The sequence below is a fragment of the Borostomias antarcticus genome (genome assembly GCF_949987555.1).
Source record: "Borostomias antarcticus genome assembly, chromosome: 10".
Classification (NCBI taxonomy): domain Eukaryota; kingdom Metazoa; phylum Chordata; class Actinopteri; order Stomiiformes; family Stomiidae; genus Borostomias; species Borostomias antarcticus.
This window is the reverse complement of record NC_140243.1, coordinates 14,012,933-14,033,278: the sequence shown is the minus strand read 5'-3', so window position 1 is coordinate 14,033,278 and position 20,346 is coordinate 14,012,933. Positions and strand designations below refer to the sequence as shown.

General features: G+C 49.0%; 1 protein-coding gene across 2 annotated transcripts in view; it reads left to right on the top strand.

Annotated features, from left to right (window-relative positions):
* The window catches only part of emc2 (ER membrane protein complex subunit 2), a 29,147-nt gene that overhangs the window by 7,628 nt on the left and 1,173 nt on the right, over positions 1-20,346 (top strand). For both annotated transcript variants that reach the window (XM_084445033.1, XM_084445034.1), the window contains exons 5-10: positions 786-843; positions 8,878-8,963; positions 9,702-9,761; positions 12,724-12,805; positions 12,913-13,023; positions 15,140-15,244. In XM_084445033.1, coding sequence (XP_084301159.1) covers positions 786-843; positions 8,878-8,963; positions 9,702-9,761; positions 12,724-12,805; positions 12,913-13,023; positions 15,140-15,244 — 502 coding nt within the window. The remainder of the gene's footprint in view (positions 1-785; positions 844-8,877; positions 8,964-9,701; positions 9,762-12,723; positions 12,806-12,912; positions 13,024-15,139; positions 15,245-20,346) is intronic.

Below are 20,346 nucleotides of genomic sequence, written 5' to 3'. Positions count from 1 at the left end.
GGTCCCTGCTGGCAGGGAGGGAGGGAGGGAGGGGCGCTGGAAGCGGGGCTGTCCAGGATAATGGGAAGCAGCTCGGCTTCTGTTGCAGGCTGTCTGTGGGCGCAGCGCGGCAGGTTTTGATCACGGAGCCCCGGTGTTGGCTGCTAAACCCTTAGCCTTGCAAGATTGGCTCTCGTAAAAACAAGTTTCGGAATCATCCCCAGACTCTGATTGGACATGACAGGCGGGGTGCACACGCCTTCCCCACCTCCTGGTTTTTCCCCAATTCAGAGCTATATGATTCGATATTTACAGCTCATAACTTTTAAACAGAATCATGTGGGCTCAGCACACCCTCCCCTCTACTAACACACACAGTGTTGGATATAGGCTGGCTCTGCTCGTCAAGTTCCTCGGTCTGGCTGGAAAACAAACGCTTGGTAATCCACTGTTAACAGATGGGAGAGAAACAGTCTGATTTGTTTAAAGGTGAAATCAAAGCAGAGGCACATACTGTAATCACAGCCCTCCAATCAGACTGTGCTTTCCTGCTTTGTTTGAACGGAGCCCCCTGTCTCACTGAGGTGATATGAGCCCCTCGCTTTCTCTCTCTCTCTCTTTCTCTCTCTCTCTCACCGCTGCGTTTCCGCCCAGGTTTACGGTCACCATAGCGATCGGGCGTGCCGTATACAGCGTGCTGATTGTTTGACTTGATCCCCAGATTCCCCACCACCACCTCATCTAGTAAGACTGGCTAGGCCGTGGCTCGTTAGAATCACATGAGTTTTGTTTTTCTCTGTTTGAAGGTATGAGGAGGCCAGCAAACACTATGACGCCATCCTTCAAGAAGACCCCACCAACACAGTAAGTATTCTGCTCTGTTTCGGATTTTCCAGGAGTTTTTAAGGTGTGCGAGTGTGTTGGGTTCACATCTACTGGTCATAAAACTGTAGACCTAGCAACAAAATAAGTTTCAAGAGTTCCACACGATCCTGTCCACCGGGTAGTGAGCCAATGTCTGTCCAGTGTTCTGCCAAGCCCACAGCACCAACCCCACAGCACCAAGCCCAAACAGACCTACCTGCTGTTAACTGTTTCTATAAGGACATGTGGCCACGCAAGAAAATAAATGTTTTAAAGGGTTTTCAAAAGAAACCATGACCTTATTTATTTTGGCCAGTCCCCCGCTGAAGATGTTCATCACGTTCCCTTGCGCTGCTCAGACACACATGGACTTGCTTAGTTGTATTAGACATTTTCTCTTCGCTGTCAAAGTGTGAGAGACGAAACATAGGCATTTGTTCTTTGGACGCCATGTGAGGAGTCTGCACCTCACAGACTCTCTGTTTCTAACAAATGGAGGCTTTGCTGAGAAAATCAACAAACCTCACCTCGCTCTGATGCAGAGTCTACCCCCTCCTCCTCTCCCTCAGTCCTCTTTCAACTCTGTAAGAAGAAAGACCCCCTCCTCTTTGCCTTCCCCCGGCGCGAGGCTCTCCCCTCCTAGCCAAGCCCCAGCCCCTACCGTTAGACCAAGAGGACATCACTCATGGTGCGAGAACAACTTTCTGGTTTACCTGTTTCAGGCAGGGCTACCTCACCCCCCCACCCCCTCCAACAGACACACTCCGTGCGTCACTCTCAGCTTGTCCTTGACTTTACCCTCTCTATTTATGGGTCTCTGTGCGTCTGTTGGACCAGACCGGTCACCTTGGTTAGTCCTGGTCTGGCTGCTTTCATGAGTTGGACCCCCCAACCTTCCTGCCCAGCCCCCCCATGCACTGTAACAATTATAACCACATTAGTAGAGAGATACTTTTTCACTGAAGGCAGATGGTGTGAATGTGAGGGCCAGTTAGTTCGTTTGTGTTAGCCGGTGCCAACAACTGTGCAGACCCACCATGACAGCAGTGTTTATGAGATGGTTTGGCTGGCAGAGCTGTGGGATGTCTCTCTCTTTGAAACTGGTTGACCCCCTCGTTCCCTTAGCGGTCGGATCTCCATGGGAACCGAGCCCCCGCAGGAGTGGCGGGTATTTCTCTGCGGCCAATCGGAGCACCACCCAGGCATGTCCGGGTCCTCGGATGGGATCGGTCCACTTCCTGATCAGAGGCTGCCAACCGTAAGACCCATGGACCTGTCACTCAAAGCCAGTGGGGGCGGGAGTGGAACAAGTGTGCGCCTCCGTACCCTGGAGTCAGGCGGGCGGGCGTTTTCCCACGTTCCCGTCTGGCCGGCGAGGGTGTGGTGGGACCGATTGTGACATCATCTGGGCCACCTGTCCGCGGATGAGCGATATCTCTTCCCGGCACGCTCTCCTAGCTGCATGTTCTGCAGCATGTGGGTGGGATGGGCTGGAGAAATGGCGGAAAATTGGCGACCACAGCAAGGACTTGTGAGGCATCCCAGCAGGCCGAGTGGAGATTGGAAACTGAGCTGTTGTAATTGCAGGCTGTGGAGTAGATGTGGTACCCATTAACCAGAATTGTTGAATCAACAAAAATTGCACAAGGTTTCTTTGCCACGGTGGTGTCCAAAAAATGCTCAAACTCTTTAGCCCGTCCACACTTAACTATGTTCCAGTACCTACAGCAATGATCTGGCCAAATACTCATCTGCATGCGGAAATGCTTAACTTTTAATGTTTTTATTTATTTATTTTCTTCACTTTATTATTTCCTTTGAGAACGTTGGAACATGTGTTATCCATAACAAGAGTCTAAGTCCTAGTTGATTTATAGAAACAGCTAGTGGTTCTAGGGAAAGCGGTTAAGGTCAGTGGGAATCCTCTCGAAGTTGACCCCGGTATTACATGCTGTGCGGGACCAGACAGTGCCCAGGGAGTTCAGATGCTCTCCTGCTGTGTCCAGGGAGTTCCGATGTTCTCTGCTGATCTCCGGGGATGACCTCCTTCCCCGGGGTAAGCTCCGTCCCAGGCTCTCTCACCCCACCTAGAGCAATCCTGGTACTGAACCCCTGCTACCTGGGTCTTGTGTGGAGGTAAGCCTACATCCAGCGTGGTGCTTCTCAGAAAGCTGCCTAATCTGGAGGGTCATGTGATGGCAAGCTAGAAGACGGACTGAGAAACGACAGCTCCGTACATGTTGATTAAATAAGTGATCTGAACGTACTGATATCCTAACATTTCACGTATATATCGCTTTCTAAGAGCAACAGGGCTCGAATTTAATTTTCATATATGACTAGAACTGGAAGCAAATCCAGTAAAAAAAATAACCCAGACCTCGGATAGCTAGCCAAGAGCACACGCCACCTGTCATGGCTACCGGAAAAGAAAGCACCGTTGTTGAGAGGGAATTCAGCTCAGCCGAAATAATGGCAGCCATTCACGAAGGAAACAAAACGATAACCAGCAAGATTGAGGAACTTAACTCAACTCTAAAGATATTGCATCAGAAAACGATGTTGATTGAGAGTAGACAAGGGGAAATGGAAGACGGGCTGAACAGGTTTGATGGTGCTGTGGACGACATGTCCAGGCGGCTGGCCCAGGCGGAACAAGCGACGGAGACTCTGAAAGCAAAAATTGATGATATGGAAAATCGGGCCAGGAGATGCAATCTCCGCCTGACGGGGCTACCAGAAGGGTTGGAAGGGAATAGCCCCACCAAATTCGTGGAGAAGCTACTGCAAGAGGTCCTGGGAATGGACGACTTTCCGAATTGCATTGAGATCCAGCGCGCACATAGGACTCTCGCTCCGAGGCCAAAGCCAGGCCAGCCTCCGCGGGCTATAATAATGCAGTTCCTTCGGTATCAGGATAAAGAGCGGGCCTTGGCAGTGGCATGACGGCGAGGCACTCCGACTCTACCCTGACTACTCATCCGAGCTTCAGCAGAAGAGACGAATGTTCGATGAGAGGAAGAAAATCCTGCGGGAGAAGAGAGTGGAGTACCGGCTGGTCTATCCTGCTCGCCTGCTACTGAAACACGCTGGCAAAGACAGGGCATACACGGATGTGGATGAAGCCTGCAAATTCGCTGAGAATCCTCCGAATTAAACTGTCATTTGGAGAGGGCATGTTGTTCGCTACCCAACTTTCTATTAATGCCTTTTGTGCCCACGGACCCTAAACTGGCCGGGCGCATCTACTGGACTTGAGACATTGAAGCATATGGGCCAACGGTTTCATACAGGGATCTATTCGTTTGTTCCGGTCGATTGGAGGGAGATGGACAAGCCAATGATATAAATATATTGTTTATCTTTACTTTATTTTACTCTGTGTAATTATTAATGGATGGCCTCTCTAGTCGGGCACATCTGGACTTGAGCTTATACTATGATATATTTTATATATTTACTTTATTTTACTATGTGTGTTTATCAACGGATTGGCGACCTGTTGGTGAGTTTTATGTTTTCACTATTGTTTCCTACAGCCTAGCCTACATGCGACCCTAGCTTTTAATCTGAGGCTACCTTATTTATCTTTAATTGTTGGACTAAATGATTGTGATCACATTGTATCAGTAAATCATTTCTGACTTGAACTAGTTAATCTGAGGCCGTTCATAGACCCTACCATTAGGCAGGGAATAGGCCTACTCCCGCTTTGAGACCGTCATCTTTGATCCATTGAACAGTCTTGGAGCTGCATTGGCCTATAATATTCAGTTCTCAAAAATGCTAATCGGCTTTTAGTTGGACTGACTAGCCTCTCTCTAGTCGGGCACATCTGGACTTTAGATAGCCTAATTGAGAAACACGAGCCGCTGACTTTGTAGAGGGATTTATTCATCCGTTAGTCCCAATCGACTGGAGGGAGGGGGACATGCTTAGCTTATGGTATTATATATTTTATATATTTACTTTATTGTACTTTGTGTGTTTATTAATGGTTTGGCGACCTATTGGTGAGTTATATGTTTTCAATAGGCTATTTCCCCCTATTGCCTAGCCTACATGCGACCCATGCCTTTAATTTTAGACTACCTTATTTTATCTTTAATTGTTAGACTAAATGATCGTGATTACGCTGGATCAGAAAGTCACTTCTGACTTGAACTAGTTAACTGGAGGCCGTTCATAATATGCCCTAGTACCATTAACGAATACTCCTGCTTCGAGATCGTCAGCTCTGCTCCGTTGCACACTTCTGGAGCTACATTGGCCTATTCGGCTCTCTGAAATAGTAGGCTAATTTGTTTTTAGTTGGTTTAAGCGTTTTAAAGACATCGTATTATAGACATATCGCATAATCGGTACTTACAATAAGGGACTTGCTGTTACGTTGCCACCAACAATGCACACTAGATGCACCCAAGAGAAGTGCATACACGCGCTTGTGTCCACTCGAGGGTTTTCCAACTCCCATAATTCGGGGAAGGGGGTTGGTGGGGAGGGTGGGAGGAAGGGGAGGGTTTGTTAGGCATTTACACGTACATTTCTGTTTTCTTTCTTCTTCTTCTTTTTTTTTTTAAACCTATTTCTTTATCATTGTCCACACTATTTTTGGAATCTCATTTTGGGGCAGTTAGGTTAGGGTTAGGTTAGCGGTTAGGGTTAGGTTGTTATTTCTAAGCTCAGTTGACAGCCCTATCACACACACATTCACACACCAATGGCAGCAGCTGCCATGCAAGGCACTAGCCTGCTCATTGGGGGCAATTTGGGGTTATGCGTCTTGTCCAAGAAGCAACAACACTTTCGACATGTGGATAGGAGGAGGCGGGATTCAAACCGCTCCATTGGACGACCCACTCTACCTCCTGAGCCACAGCTGCCCCTATAGTCTGATAGAAATACACAGTTTACAGACAGTTTGTTAAGTTCAATATGCATTATATGATAGCTCCATTAGTGGTAATGTTAGCTAGCAAGTGGTGTTAGCTGGAATGCTAGCAGGGAAGTAGCGTCTTTGTTTAGCGTCATGTACTCACTTCTTTCTTTGTTTTGGAGGGGAATGTGACGTGAGCTCCCTCGACAAGCAAAACAAATCCCAACATGACAGAAAGTGTGGTTTGGTTTAGGTTTCATTAAAACATTGAGGCTATTTCAGATTATTCTTTTGACCCTGATTTGCTGGTGCAAATTGGCCAGATCAGAGAGCAAATTCTACTGCAATATAATACTGTTTTGGAATGTTTGATACTGATCTCCTAAAACTCAACTCATACACTAATCTGCCTGGAGAGATGTTAATCGTTGAGGTTATTTAAACAATGTAGAAGTACTACGAATCACTGATATTTTAAGCCATTTTCCCACTAGTATTATGGTACTTGTTGCTCCAATTTTACTTTTGCCCGAGCAAATTAAGCGTCAGGTGACGTATGTTAGGTTAGGATAGACGAGGATATATAAGGCTGGTAAAGCTTCTTCAGAACACCAGCCTAGTTAAAACAGAATCATCACCTGCTAGGTCCCCCTGGACCATTAGAGAGAGAGGAGAGGGAGAGACATAGACAGAGAGTTAGAGAGAGTGATTAAGAGATGGCGAGAACAAGTGAGAGAAGAGAGACAGGGAAGTTTTGGAATTGTTCCTGTCTTAGTGAAGTGCCTTGTGTCTCTTCGCTCCACCAATTTCCATATGTTCTCTATCTGGAGAAGAGAAAGACTGTGCTACAGAGACAGGGGTGAGAGGGGTAAGGCGGAGGAGAGAGTGGAGGGGTGGAGGAGGGGAGGATTGGGAGAAGAGGGAGGGAGGAAGGCGAGGGCACGAGTGCAACTCAAGATCCACACGGAAGGTTAGTGCAGCGTTGTCCTGACTGATGTTTGGTATTGGACCAGGGATGGGTCCACATGGTAGTCATTTGGAGAGGAGTGAGTGAATTCCAGCCGGCCTCAGAGCACGGGGCACTGTTGTACTATGGCCCATGTAGGACGGAGTGATCCTCGCAGCAGATCTGGGTTTTATGGACTTGGGAGAGATGAGGAACCCCCCCACACACTGCTCCATACGATCATAACTTGGCTGACTAATGTGTTCTTGAAAGTCTGGTGTTGCGCTGTATGCAGACCACCCTCACACTGCTGTTTTCTGCTGCAGCCTGCACCTGTTTGATTTGGAACCTGAACATGTGAATACTGTTGGCTGGAGTGGTGATTGTAAACTCCTGGTTGGTCTCACTGTGTTTCAAGCTAATGTTCACGGCCGAAGAACCCCTCTTGGCGCTAGGTTTTTGTTTGAATGTGTGTGTGTGTGTGTGCTTAATCGGGTGTTAAAGTGTACAAAGTGTGTAGGCTATAGTTGCGTGCGTGCGTGCGCGCGCGCGAGTGTGTTCTCTTTGGACAGACCGCAGATACAGTCTAGGTCCCTGTCCCAGTGTGACGGATAAGTTGGTTTCTGGTGACGGGGCTTTCAGAGAAGTTCCATTTAGACTTGCGTCTAAACTTAGTAAACTTAGTTGACTTAGACGTGAGTCATGACAACACTTACCCAGCCATACAACCCCAGCCAGTCCCCCAGCTCTGCCCAGCCAGTCCCCCAGCTCTGCTGCCTGCCTGGGACTGTGGTCGAGAGGAAGCTCTGCTCCATCACATGCCAGGCCATAAATAACCCTGGCATGGGCAGCAGGGGTACATGTCTGATGGCACAGCAGCAGCCCTGCTCTGACGATCTCTCACGCACACAGACACACGCATACACACGCCTCTCTCCCACACGCACTCTTTTTGACGTCCTCTCACTCACACACACCCTCACACATTCTCCGACAAACACACACACACCCTTACAGTACTCTGTCTCTGGGCCTCGCCCCTCACTGGAACCGGAGGCCGGTGAAGGGCAGCAGCAGCGTAGCACTGTGACTCAGATTGATGAGTGTCTAATCCACCTTAAGGTCACTCCGACATCAAAACCAAATGAGGGCAATTTTAGGCTGATGTCAGTTGGGTTTCTGAAGTTCGGTGTGTGTGTGTGTGTGTGTGTGTGTGTGTGTGTGTGTGTGTGTGTGTGTGTGTGTGTGTGTGTGTGTGTGTGTGTGTGTGTGTGTGTGTGTGTGTGTGTGTGTGTGTGTGTGTGTGTGTGTGTGTGTGTGTGTGTGTGTGTGTGTGTCTGCGTGGGTGGGTGGGTGAATGTGTTGGTATGAGAGTGTGTACAGCCGTGTTGGGTTTTGGGGTAACTTTATTTTTCCCACTTAGGCGAGGATGACTCACCTCTTTATCTCAGCCGCTAAGCTCTCTGCTCTCTCCCCCAGCCACAGACTGTGTGTGCGTGTGTGCTTGTGTGCGTGTGCGCACGCGTGTGCACGCTCACGCTTGTGCATGTTTGATTCCCTGTGAAGATGGACTGATGCCTCCATCTGAAGCTGGCCAGAACACCATCAGTAACAAGCACACATAAATAGGGACATCATTTTTCAGTAGCAGGGCTGCTCATCACCGGGCTGTGGGCGGAAAGTGCTGAGTCAGTAGATGTATGTAGTCTCACCACTTAGAGAGAGCTTTATCTAATCTCTCCTCACATTCTGGAGGCCTGTCTCTCTCCGAGCCAATGCAGATCATTTCTGTTTCAACAACACATTTTGCAGTCGCTGATGATCTAGGTTGAAGGAGAGATTAAAGCATCCATTTTTTGGAATTTGTGAGTGCTGGTCCTTTTACCACTTTTGAAGGAGAGATTAATCATTGCTTTTGCTCTGCAACCCCCCCCCCCCCACACACACACACACAATATCACACGTACACACACATCCTTGTTCCAAAGCTCAGGTGGACTGTGGACACTTGGGGTTTTAGAGTTACCCCCCCCCCCCGCACACACACACACACCGTCCGCTCAGTGCTCATCCCCCACCACCTCCCCTAGTCAAACACTTGAGGAGCTGCTGAGAGCAAGGCTAATCTGGTGTCTTCTCCGTGTTGTGTGTGTGTGTGTGTGCATGTATATGTGCGTGTGTGTGTGTGTGTGTGTGTGCACGCGCCCTCCAGGCCGCCAGGAAGCGTAAGATCTCCATCCTCAAGGCCCAGGGGAAGAGCTCTGAGGCCATCCGGGAGCTCAACGAATATCTGGAGCAGTGAGTAGTGTTTTACTAGGGGATTAGACACCCTCCTACACACACACACACACCCTCCTACACGCACACACACACTCCACACCTCCCCAGGCTTTTTAATTAAAAGGGAGTTTGCATTGCATTGAGCTTGGCACAACCTGTCTGTAGAGCCCCCAACTCCACCCCCCACCACTCCTCTACACCTCCACCCTGGGGACTGGGACTAATTTATTCAATTTAATTTAACCTTTATTCAGACAGGTTGGTATTGTTGAGATATATAAATATATTTTGCAGAAAAGATGTGTCCAGGATGGCAGCAATCCATCTGCCATGTTACAACAAAACCTGACTGTGTCATCAAAATAGTGTTCCCCATATGGTAGTAGTGTAATAAACTACTATAGTAACATCCTAGAGTAATATTGTGTAGTAACTAATATACTAACATCCTATATACTGTAATATACTGTAGTAAAGTAGCATCCCTCAGTTTCTGTCTCTGTGTTGTTCTTCAGGTTCTAACCATGTCTGTTGTTCTTCAGGTTCTAACCATGTCTGTTGTTCTGCAGGTTCTAACCATGTCTGTTGTTCTGCAGGTTCTAACCATGTCTGTTGTTCTGCAGGTTCTAACCATGTCTGTTGTTCTGCAGGTTCTAACCATGTCTTGTTCTTCAGGTTCTAACCTTGTCTGTTGTTCTGCAGGTTCTAACCTTGTCTGTTGTTCTGCAGGTTCTAACCATGTCTGTTGTTCTGCAGGTTTGTGGGGGACCAGGAGGCGTGGCATGAGCTGTCAGAACTCTACATCAACGAACATGAGTAAGAAAACCTCTTATCAGTCCCGAGGTCTAGCCCAGCCTGGGGTCTGTCCTGAGGTCTAGCCCAGCCTGGGGTCTATCCTGAGGTCTAGCCCAGCCTAGGGTCTGTCCTGAGGTCTAGCCCAGCCTAGGGTCTATCCTGAGGTCTAGCCCAGCCTGGGGTCTATCCTGAGGTCTAGCCCAGCCTGGGGTCAGTCCTGAGGTCTAGCCCAGCCTAGGGTCTATCCTGAGGTCTAGCCCAGCCTGGGGTCTATCCTGAGGTCTAGCCCAGCCTGGGGTCAGTCCTGAGGTCTAGCCCAGCCTAGGGTCTAGCCCAGCCTGGGGTCTTACCTGAGGTCTAGCCCAGCCTGGGGTCTGTCCTGAGGTCTAGCCCAGCCTAGGGTCTAGCCCAGCTTGGGGTCTGTCCTGAGGTCTAGCCCAGCCTGGGGGTCTCTCTTGTTGCCAGGGGGGACTTGTCAGTCCGAGATTGTTAGAAGAATAATTTTGTTTGTGTCAGTTATATCCCCACTTAATTGTCCCTGGCCCAGTCAGTGAAACCAAGGTTTGTGCAAATGTGTATGTGTGTGTGTGTGTGTGTGTGTGTGTGTGTGTGTAGGTGTGGGTGTGGGTGTGTGTGCGGGTGCGTGCTAGAGAGCTCCCTGTGTCTCTGGTCTCCGTGGCAGGAGCCCGGTGGCACCAGGAATGTGTAGCGCAGTGAGAGGGCTACTTATTGGATATGTGGTGTATTTGTGTGGAGGGCTTTAGCGCTGTAGTTGTCCTGGGGAAGTCTAGGGTGAGAGGATTATCTCCCGGCTAAGCCCGGCTCTCTAATATCAACTATTCACCCCACCAGCCCTTATCTGTTCTCTCCTTTCTTTATTTGGGGTTACAAACTCTGTTTTTCCCTCCTCTTCCGGATAGCATGGAATTATCACCTCTCTTTTCCACTGAGGGAGGGAGGGAGGGAGGGAGAAAGAGAGAGAGGAGAGAGAGAGAGAGAGAGAGAGAGAGATTCCCAGGGGAAGGTGGTGGCACTTTCTTTCCTGAGCCAGAGAAAACGGAGGCTGATGGAAAGAGGAAGGGAAATAAACTCTTGTCCCTCTGCGTGTGTGTGTGTGTAGCCGAGGCTATAAATAAACACATCACACTGGCTTTCCGACACCGTTACAGACAGACACACAGACCTCAGTAAACACGATACATCACGCTGGCTTTCTGACACTGCTACAGACAAGACACGCTGGCCTTCTGACACTGCTAGAGACAGAGGGACAGAAACCAAGTAAACTAACGGGCGGACAAGCGGACAGACGGGCTCCGACTTCAGGACGGTGTTTTGAGATGTTTGAGTTTGTCTCTGTGGCGCGATAGCATGGAGCCTCTGGGGATCTATGAGCCAGAGTGAGAGAAGCATGAGTAGGTTTTTTACTGGTCTGGAGTACCTGAGGACTGGCTTACCGGAGAGGAGGAGGAGGTGAGGGAGGAGGAGGGCAGATGAGGAGGAAGGGGAGAGGGGGGAGAAGAAGGAGTAGTGAGACCAGGGCACCACTACCACCACTACAGCTGCAAGTCGTTTCGGGGAGGAAGTAGTAATTGTAAGCAGCCCCCAACCTTCCGAACACCCCGATAGAAAACTCTCTCTCTCTCTCTCTCTCTCTCTCTCTCTCTCTCTCTCTCCCTCCCTCTCCCTCCCTCCCTCCCTCCCTCCACACCGCTCCTGTCTTTGAAGTAGCTCTATCGGACTGAAAATGGGCCGATAGGCTCCTGGTGTCGTGCGAGTCGGCATTCACTCGCATCCTCTTCCCGCCAAAAGAGCCGCGCTCGCTTACGTCAGAACACTGCGTTCCCCCCTCGCCCGCTGGCAGTTAAATTACCCCAGATTAGCCTCTCCCTATCTGCCCTGGCCCACAGGCTGTTCACTGCGGAGGCCGTTTGCTGGTTAGCACCCGAGCACGCACGGAACGCCGGGTGACGCAGGGGCCGGGCGGAGACTGACGCGCCCCCGTCCAACAGTAGTTTTTTGTTTTAGGAGGGGGGGGGTAGGGACAGACATTCCTGTCCAACAGTAGCTGGAGACAGAGTCTCTCTGGTGGGCTTTAATAGCCTTGCATGCGTTTGTGCTGCTTATGTGGTCGTGTGTGTGTCTGGGGGTTTGTGAGTGACATAGAGAGATGGAGAGAGAGTGTGTGTGTGTGTGTGTGTGTGTGTGTGTGTGTGTGTGTGTGTGTGTGTGTGTGTGTGTGTGTGTGCGCGCGTGTGCGTGTGTGTGTGTGACAGCAAGAGATGGCGAGTGTGTGTGTGAGAGAGAGAGTGTGTGTGTGTGTGTGTGTGTGTGTGTGTGTGCGTTTGGAGGAGGCAGTGTGTTAGCTGTATACGATGTGGACTGGCAGCAGATGAGTGTGAGGTGACCAGCTCAGCAGTCTGGACAGCGATGATGTCATCTGAGCGCAGCGCACGGTGCCAGGTCTGACTCCAGCCCTGGCATCAGGAGGAGGGTTAACTACACAGCACAGACTGACAGACAGACAGACAGACAGACAGACAGACAGCATCAGGAGGGTGGTTAACTACACAGCACAGACTGTCAGAGAAACACAGACAGACAGAGATGGGTAGACATGCAGACATACAGACAGGCTGGAAGACAGACAGACATAGACAGACATAGACAGACATAGACAGACATAGACAGACAGACAGACAGACAGATACATAATGACAAACAGCACAGGCAGGTCGATACACAGACATACAGTAGGAGAAACACGGAACAGACAGCCAACTGGACCTGACAGGCTTCTGTCTGTCACATAGCTTGATGTTGCCTTAACTTTCAACCTGGTCTGATGTGGTTATTCAAACTACAAAAATGACTTTGGGTAACATTACACCAGCATTCTGGAGAAGCACCCCTCTATTTGAAAGTGGACAGCCGTAGCGTCCATAGATCCGTCTTAAACAGTGTCTCCTGTGTGTCTCCCCAGCTATGGAAAAGCAGCGTTCTGTCTGGAGGAGCTGATGATGACCAACCCTCACAACCACCTCTATTGTGAGCAGTATGCTGAGGTAGGTACCCTGGCCCTTCCATCAGAGAGAGGGCGAGTCATGTGTGTGAGTGTGTGTGCATGCGCGCCCGTGTGTGTGTGACCCCCCAGGTGTGTTTGTCTCCCCAGGTGAAATATACACAGGGAGGGCTGGAGAACCTGGAGCTGGCCAGAAAGTACTTTGCCCAGGCGCTGAAACTCAACAACAGAAATATGAGGGCCCTGTTTGGCCTGTACATGGTGAGTCCTGACTGCGTGTGCACGTGCGTGCGTACGTGTGTGTGTGTGTGTGTGTTTCGGGGCTCCCAGACAGGTCAGCGGTGGCTGACTCAGACGGTGAACCCTGGTGTGCCTCTCAGATCTGTAATATTAGCCCTGCTCTGGGACCCACTCATGTTTATGGCTAGAATAAATAAAGAAATAGAGGTACAGAAGAGAGGGAGGGAGGGGGAGAGAGAGAGAGACAGAGAGAGAACGGGGCACTGTTCGTTTATAATGTTATGATTCTGTCTGCTCCTTTCATCTACATATTTATTTAGACAGGAAGTGGTCCATTAGCACCAATGCATCATCTGTAAGAGAGTCCTGACATACCAACACAAACGGAGAGGGGTGCGGGGGGTGAGGTGGGCCGGGGGTGTGCGTGGGCTGGGGAGGGGGGTCGAGAGGGCGGGGGGGGGGGGGGGGGGTGAGGTGAGAGTGAGAGGGCGCAGGCGTGGGGGGGGGATGCTGGGGGCTGAGAGGGGTGAAAGGATTTAGGGGGGTGAGGATCAGGCCAGGGGGTGAGGTAGGGTGATGATGATGATTATGGGGGGGGGGGGTGAGGTTAGCTAGTCACCTGAGTCTCAGCAGGTATGCGAGGTTAGCTAGTCACCTGAGTCTCAGCAGGTATGTGAGGTTAGCTAGTCACCTGAGTCTCAGCAGGTATGTGAGGTTAGCTAGTCACCTGAGTCTCAGCAGGTATGTGAGGTTAGCTAGTCACCTGAGTCTCAGCAGGTATGTGAGGTTAGCTAGTCACCTGAGTCTCAGCAGGTATGTGAGGTTAGCTAGTCACCTGAGTCTCAGCAGGTATGTGAGGTTAGCTAGTCACCTGAGTCTCAGCAGGTATGTGAGGTTAGCTAGTCACCTGAGTCTCAGCAGGTATGTGAGGTTAGCTAGTCACCTGAGTCTCAGCAGGTATGTGAGGTTAGCTAGTCACCTGAGTCTCAGCAGGTATGTGAGGTTAGCTAGTCACCTGAGTCTCAGCAGGTATGTGAGGTTAGCTAGTCACCTGAGTCTCAGCAGGTATGTGAGGTTAGCTAGTCACCTGTGTCTCAGCAGGTATGTGAGGTTAGCTAGTCATCTGAGAGTCTCTGTAGCTAGATCTACTAGAGTCCCTCTGCTGGGGGGAAGCCCCTAATCATAGAGGACTCCATCAGACCTCCTCCTTCTCAGCCGACATCATCCACTGGTGGAGCTCCTGGAGATTCTAGAGAACTTAGAACCCAGAAGGCAGAAACCAGAGCTTAGAACTCAGAACGCAGAACTTGGAATACAGAACCCAGAACCAACACTCCAGAGTCCAGATGGTTTCCTACAGTGAGCCAGCCAGGCCAGGTTTGATGTCTGAGCAGTAAAAGTTTCATCGCGTCAACGGGGAGGCGTTTTGAAGTGTGAGCCCTCTGAGACTGCTGTGTGGAGAGGATAGCGGGGATGTGGACAGACATGGGATTAGTGGTTCTGGGGGAGGAGAACATGATTCACACACACACACTCACTCACTTACACACGCACACACACTCACAGGCAGGGTCCTGTCATCACGGCTAGCTCTGGTGTTGGAGAGTCAGGGAGCGTTTAGTGACACTGCAGCCTGCGTCTGGTTGGAGAGGGATTACGTACAGGACATTAAAACACTCACTTTTTCCTCCCAGTAAACGCTCTCGCTCTCTCTCTCTCTGTCAGAGGGCCAACTCTGCCTTTTCTCATCTGGCTGCCATGCCGGAGTGGCGCACATTCATCTCAATTATGCATTTTACTGCTGTTAGGCCAAGGTTTGATGTGACGACACCTTCCCCCTGCTCTCCTCTCCTCCTCCCCTACTCTCGTCTCCTCACCTCCTCATCCCCTGCCTCTTCCTCCCCTGCTGTTCCCTCCCCGAATCTCCTCTCCTCCTTCCATCCCCTCCTCTTCTCTCCTCTCCTCTCATCTTCCCTCTTCCCTTCCTTCCTCTCCCCCTCTCCTCCTCCTTCCTCCCCCTCTCTTCTTTCCTCATCTTCTCTCCTCCTCCTCTCCTCTCTTCTCCCCTCATCTCTCTTCCTTTTCTCCTCTCCTCCCCTTTCCTCCTTCTCTCCCCTCCCCTCACCCCCTTCCACAGTCTGCCAGTCACATCGCTGCCAGTCCCAAGGTCAGTGCCAAGGTGAAGAAGGACAACATCAAGTATGCTGCCTGGGCCGCCAATCAAATCAACCGAGCCTATCAGGTGAGTCTCTAGGTGTCAGGGCCTCCATCATGCACAATGAGGTGTACGCACATGCACGCACGCACGCACGCACGCACACGCACACACACACACACACACACACACACACACACACCTGGGGTGGAGTCAGACCTGTGCCAGAGTCAGTGTCAGACCTGGTCTAGAGAGACAGACCTAGTCTAGAGACAGACCTGAGCTGTGTTCGAAACCGTTCACTCACTCACTATCAATCAATCAATCAAAGCTTTATTTGTATAGCGCATTTCATACCCAGAGGCAACACAATGCGCTTTACAGAGAACAAGGGAGGTGGGCAGACGTCCCACCCCTACATATTCCAGAGGGAAGCAAAAAAAACAGTATCACCCGGGGGGCCAGATAAGTGAGCTGTAAAAAATTCTTCCCTATGTAGTATTCTACATATTGTGAAATATATAGGGAACAATAAAACAGTTTTTGGACACTACACTGAATGCCATTGCATCGGAAAGCAAGCAGACGCGCGAGTATCATGTAAACAATATGTTACAATGTTGCATTGGGACCTTACTGTAGCTCGATTCGTGTTCACACAGCAATATGGACAGAGCAAATGATCTCCGGATCTGCCCTGGTTCTGGATACGCCCTCAACACTACGCGCTTGTTAAGAGTTTTGTGATTGGTCCAAATTTTGGGGGAAGTTTGGATTTCTGGAAATCCTTTCTTTGCTGACACCGGTGATCGACCCGTAATTGAAAATGGAGCATCAGTAGTGTGCGTGTATAATAGTGTTGATTGGTCTTCTCTGGTTCATATACCAGTGTTCGGTATATGGACAACTTATCCAGTTTGAGCAGGCATCACGACTACGGCTAGAGAACAATGTGCTATTGCATATGATCAGGATTGATCCACGACTGTGACTGATCTTCCAATTGTTTATCAAAGATGTGTTTATACGTCCAGATGTTTGTTGGCACTGTTGCGACACCGCACTGTTTTGCTTATACGGTAATGTTTCTGACAGTGCAGGGTAAAACAATGAGTTGTATCGGTTTGTGGGTAATGTACGTTCTCACTGCAAATCGCCCCGCTGGGTGATTGTAAGCGGGCTGAGACACTCTCTCTAGGTGGTCTCAGCCCAGTTGATTTGTTCCGGAACTGCGAGTGATTGCTGTGTTCACATATGCCCAAACGACCCGATCTACTGGGGAAATGCTCCCGGTATCGGAACAGCAAGCTAGGCCAGAATGTAGTTTGTTTTTCACCACGCTCATATGGCTGAAAACCCTCTCAAGTTCAGCATTTGAGGGTGGCAAGGACAAAATAGACACCGCAGCCATGGCAAGTTCCTGAAACAGGTTGATGCCAGCCGCATCCCTACCATAGCTACCTCACACTGTATTTGGCTCTCGTGAGCTCAGTTGGATTGTGAACCGCGGAACGGGATTAGATGCAGAGCTTTGTTAACACAATCATTCCCCCAAATTACCAGAGAAACTCGCTAGATTTATCGCTAATCGCTTTTGACTAATTAAGTCGCCAAGGGGGTCTGGATAGTCGCGAGATATAGCAACAGTTGCCAAGTTGGCAACACTGCTCACACAGCACTCACACAGCCAGTCTGACTAGATAGCAGCCCCGCAGAGAATATATATATATATAGAAGAAAACTCGAAAGGGTGCTCAGAGAGCACAGGCCTCCGCATATTAATGCATTTTGTCGGTGTAACTCAGTTGAAATGGTTAAAATCACACCTCAGTTTAAATGTAATAGCTTACCACAGGATCCAGGCTAAAAACATTTATTTTTTCCTAATAGTGAATGAGAATTAGATATTATTTTATTTTACATGCATAGAAAGATGTTTGCTTAAACAGCAAATAAAGTTGATATCTATCCAAAGCTCATTTGACTCCTCATTGTAATGAAGATACATTTTTGGTCTGTTTTAAAAACCCTATATTTCCATTTCTATATACTGTATTCAGTATTTATGTGACAGGTAGGGCGCTAGGACCCAGTAGGGAGCGCTGAGAGGCTAGTGCCCTACCTGTCACATTTATTTGAGAGTAAAGTTGAATCCAAGGTTCTCGGTTTGAGTCCTATCGTTGCCAGAAATTTGTTTACACATTACTGATTATTGAACATTATATTAGTGATGTATGGTGAATCAGTGAATATATTAATATATATTTAGACACTTTTATCCACAACACAAAAAGCAAAAGGAGAAAGGCAGACCAAGGAGACCAAACCTGTATTTTCCTCATTGTATAAGAGCCAACGTTCTCTAAAGAAAAACATCTTCATCATGACATGAATCTGGGTCTACAGATCACTAGAGCAATGCCTTACCGCTTGGCCACCGGGCAGTACATTAAATCTGGCAAAAGAAGTAAGCGTAAAGTGAAGGGAGATGGTCCAAGCATGGGCACATTTTGTTTTTGTTTTGTGTTTCCCCCCAGTGATTCTGATCTGCTCACAAATTTAATGGGTTCTAACTTGGCCCATGCTACACCCCTCCACTAAGTTTCGTGAAAATCGCTCTGGTAGTTTTTGTGTAATCCTGCTAAATAACGAACAAACAAATGGTCACATGCCACTGAAAATGTATTCCGCCCTGGTGGTCGCCAGCACGGAGGCAAAAAAGCTAAGGTTATACTTACATGGAAACAAAAAAATGTTTGTAAATACGTACATTGTTAGTTTGTAAACTACCTGGCCAGCCTTTTCTATTCATTTTGGCTCTTTCAGAATTGCATATTATGCTAATTAGTTGATTACGTCATCTAGCTACTTCTAGCTACTTTTGGAAGAGCCAACAGTTACTTCCTTTAAGGCCCTGACACACCAACCCGACATCAAAGAACTAGCGTCGAAGAGGACAACTGCTGTGTCGCCCCGCGTTGCCTCGCAGGAATCTGCGAAACCAATCAGTAACGACTTTCGCAATCAGGTGTTCCCACCCATAGATATTTCCCGCCATTTGCTGCTACGACCTGTCACTCTTTAAATTTTGACCCGTCGATACGCCCTCAGAACACCAGCTTGAGCGACGAAGTGGCACAGACTCTATTATGCAGTATGCGGAGCGCAGCGTGTCAATGTAATATTTGAGTCTGGAGAGAGACGAGTCACCGATAGCTACTGTCTTCTTCACGTCTTCCCCTTCAGTAAACATGACTGCGTTGCATTGTGGTATACAGGAGAAATTGTAGTGTACATTCATTCATTCATTTATTTTATTTTTTAAGAGGGACAAGCAAATTTGATGAACATTCATGGAACATAAAATGCACATAGAATGTAAACAATGTACAAAAAATGTAATTCTCTGTTCACTAGAAATCGCTGTGAATTGTGTATATGTGGTGAATGAAATTAACTGTTGAGAATTCAAACACTAGAAAAAAAATGGAGGACACTATACAGTGCACTATATAGGGAATAGGGAACGGTTTCGAATACAGCTCTGGTCTAGAGACAGACCAGAACGAGAGACAGACCTGGGATAGAGACAGAGTCAGACCAGGGCTAAGGACAGACCAGAGATAGAGACAGCCCTGAGTCAGACCAGGGCTAAGGACAGAGTCAGACCAGGGCTAGAGACAGACCAGAGATAGAGACAGACCTGGGATAGAGACAGAGTCAGACCTGGGATAGAGACAAACTGGGGATAGAGAAAGGGGTGGAGAGGAAGGGGAGATGTGTGGAGAGAGAGAGAGAGAGAGGGAGAGAGAGAGAGAGAGAGAGAGAGAGAGGAGTGGAAAAGAGGGGAAAAAGTGAAGCGATGCTCAGATGGTGCCACTAAAATGGTTTATGCTGTTGCCATGGCACAAAATCCTTCCTGCCATGAGGGTGATATGCTCAGGCTGACAGTAAGATGTGTATCAGGCGGTTCAGGAGAAAGAGAGAGAGGGGGGGGGGGGCACTTACCTCTCTACTGCCCCTCTGGCACTATGCCCCCGTGCCCTGCTACCCTCCTTTCCCTCTGTCCTGCTCCACACACCCTGACCACATTCTGTCAACAGACTCTTGAGTCCTGTCTCCCCGACTCTACCCAGCTCAGCTAGTCTCTGATTAGATTCCCCCCCCCACTCCCACCCCATCCTGTGGATGTTTCAGATAATGTATCTGTCTTCCTCTGTCTTAAAGTCGCACTGAAACGGACGTTTGAGATCATCTAACTTCCGTAGTTTGACGTATTTCCGACGCAAACAAGCTATGAGGGTGGGACAATAGTTTAGAGGAATTTGATTGGAACATTGACAAGTGGACGGGTTTTAAGAACTTTAGACAGATTTGATAGAAGGATAGTGTTGATTGACGGGCGGATGTCGTGAGATTATTGGCCTAAAATCTAAGGTTCCTGTTGTCGTAATTGCACATGACCTACCGTTTTCCAGGAAGTAAGAAATTATATACTTTGATATAAGATTACAACAAAAGTAGAATTTTTTTAATTTTTTGGTTATACATCATTGAATAGGTGAACACTATGACCAATTATGTGAACCAAAATGGGACAGAATGCTTTTTTCATTTCAGTGCGACTTTAAGCTTTACACACGCACGCACACACACGCACGCACGTGCACGCTGGTCCTGACGGACTCCCAACTGTAACAAAGGCCAGGAGTTAATGTTGTCCCTCACCTCTGGCTCCTCGCGTAATTGACTGGCTGACTGGAATAACAGAGCATTAGGAGGCGTGCACGCTCACACACACACACACACACACACACACACACACACACACACACACACACACTGTATGAGTCACCCTCGGAAATGACTTTGCCAAAGGTAGGCCTTCGCCAGATGCCCTCTGAGACGGGGAGGAATGAAGTCCTTGTTCCATGGAAACCCTGTTAGCCTGTCCCCTCTCAGCACACTGCAGCAGTTAGTACCTGACAGCCAGCAGCGCTCACAGCCAGGGGTTGAAGGCCTATTTAGCAAGGGTGTAGGGAGAGAGACCAGCGTGTGTGTGTGCGTGTGTGAGCGCGCCTGCCTCCTAGCGCTCTGTTCAGCCCCCCTCTCCCTGCCTCCCGGTCCCGTCCTGTCTGTGCTATGCGAGAGGATTTCCAGTGGTGCGCGGGGCCCCAGTTTTGCCTTGC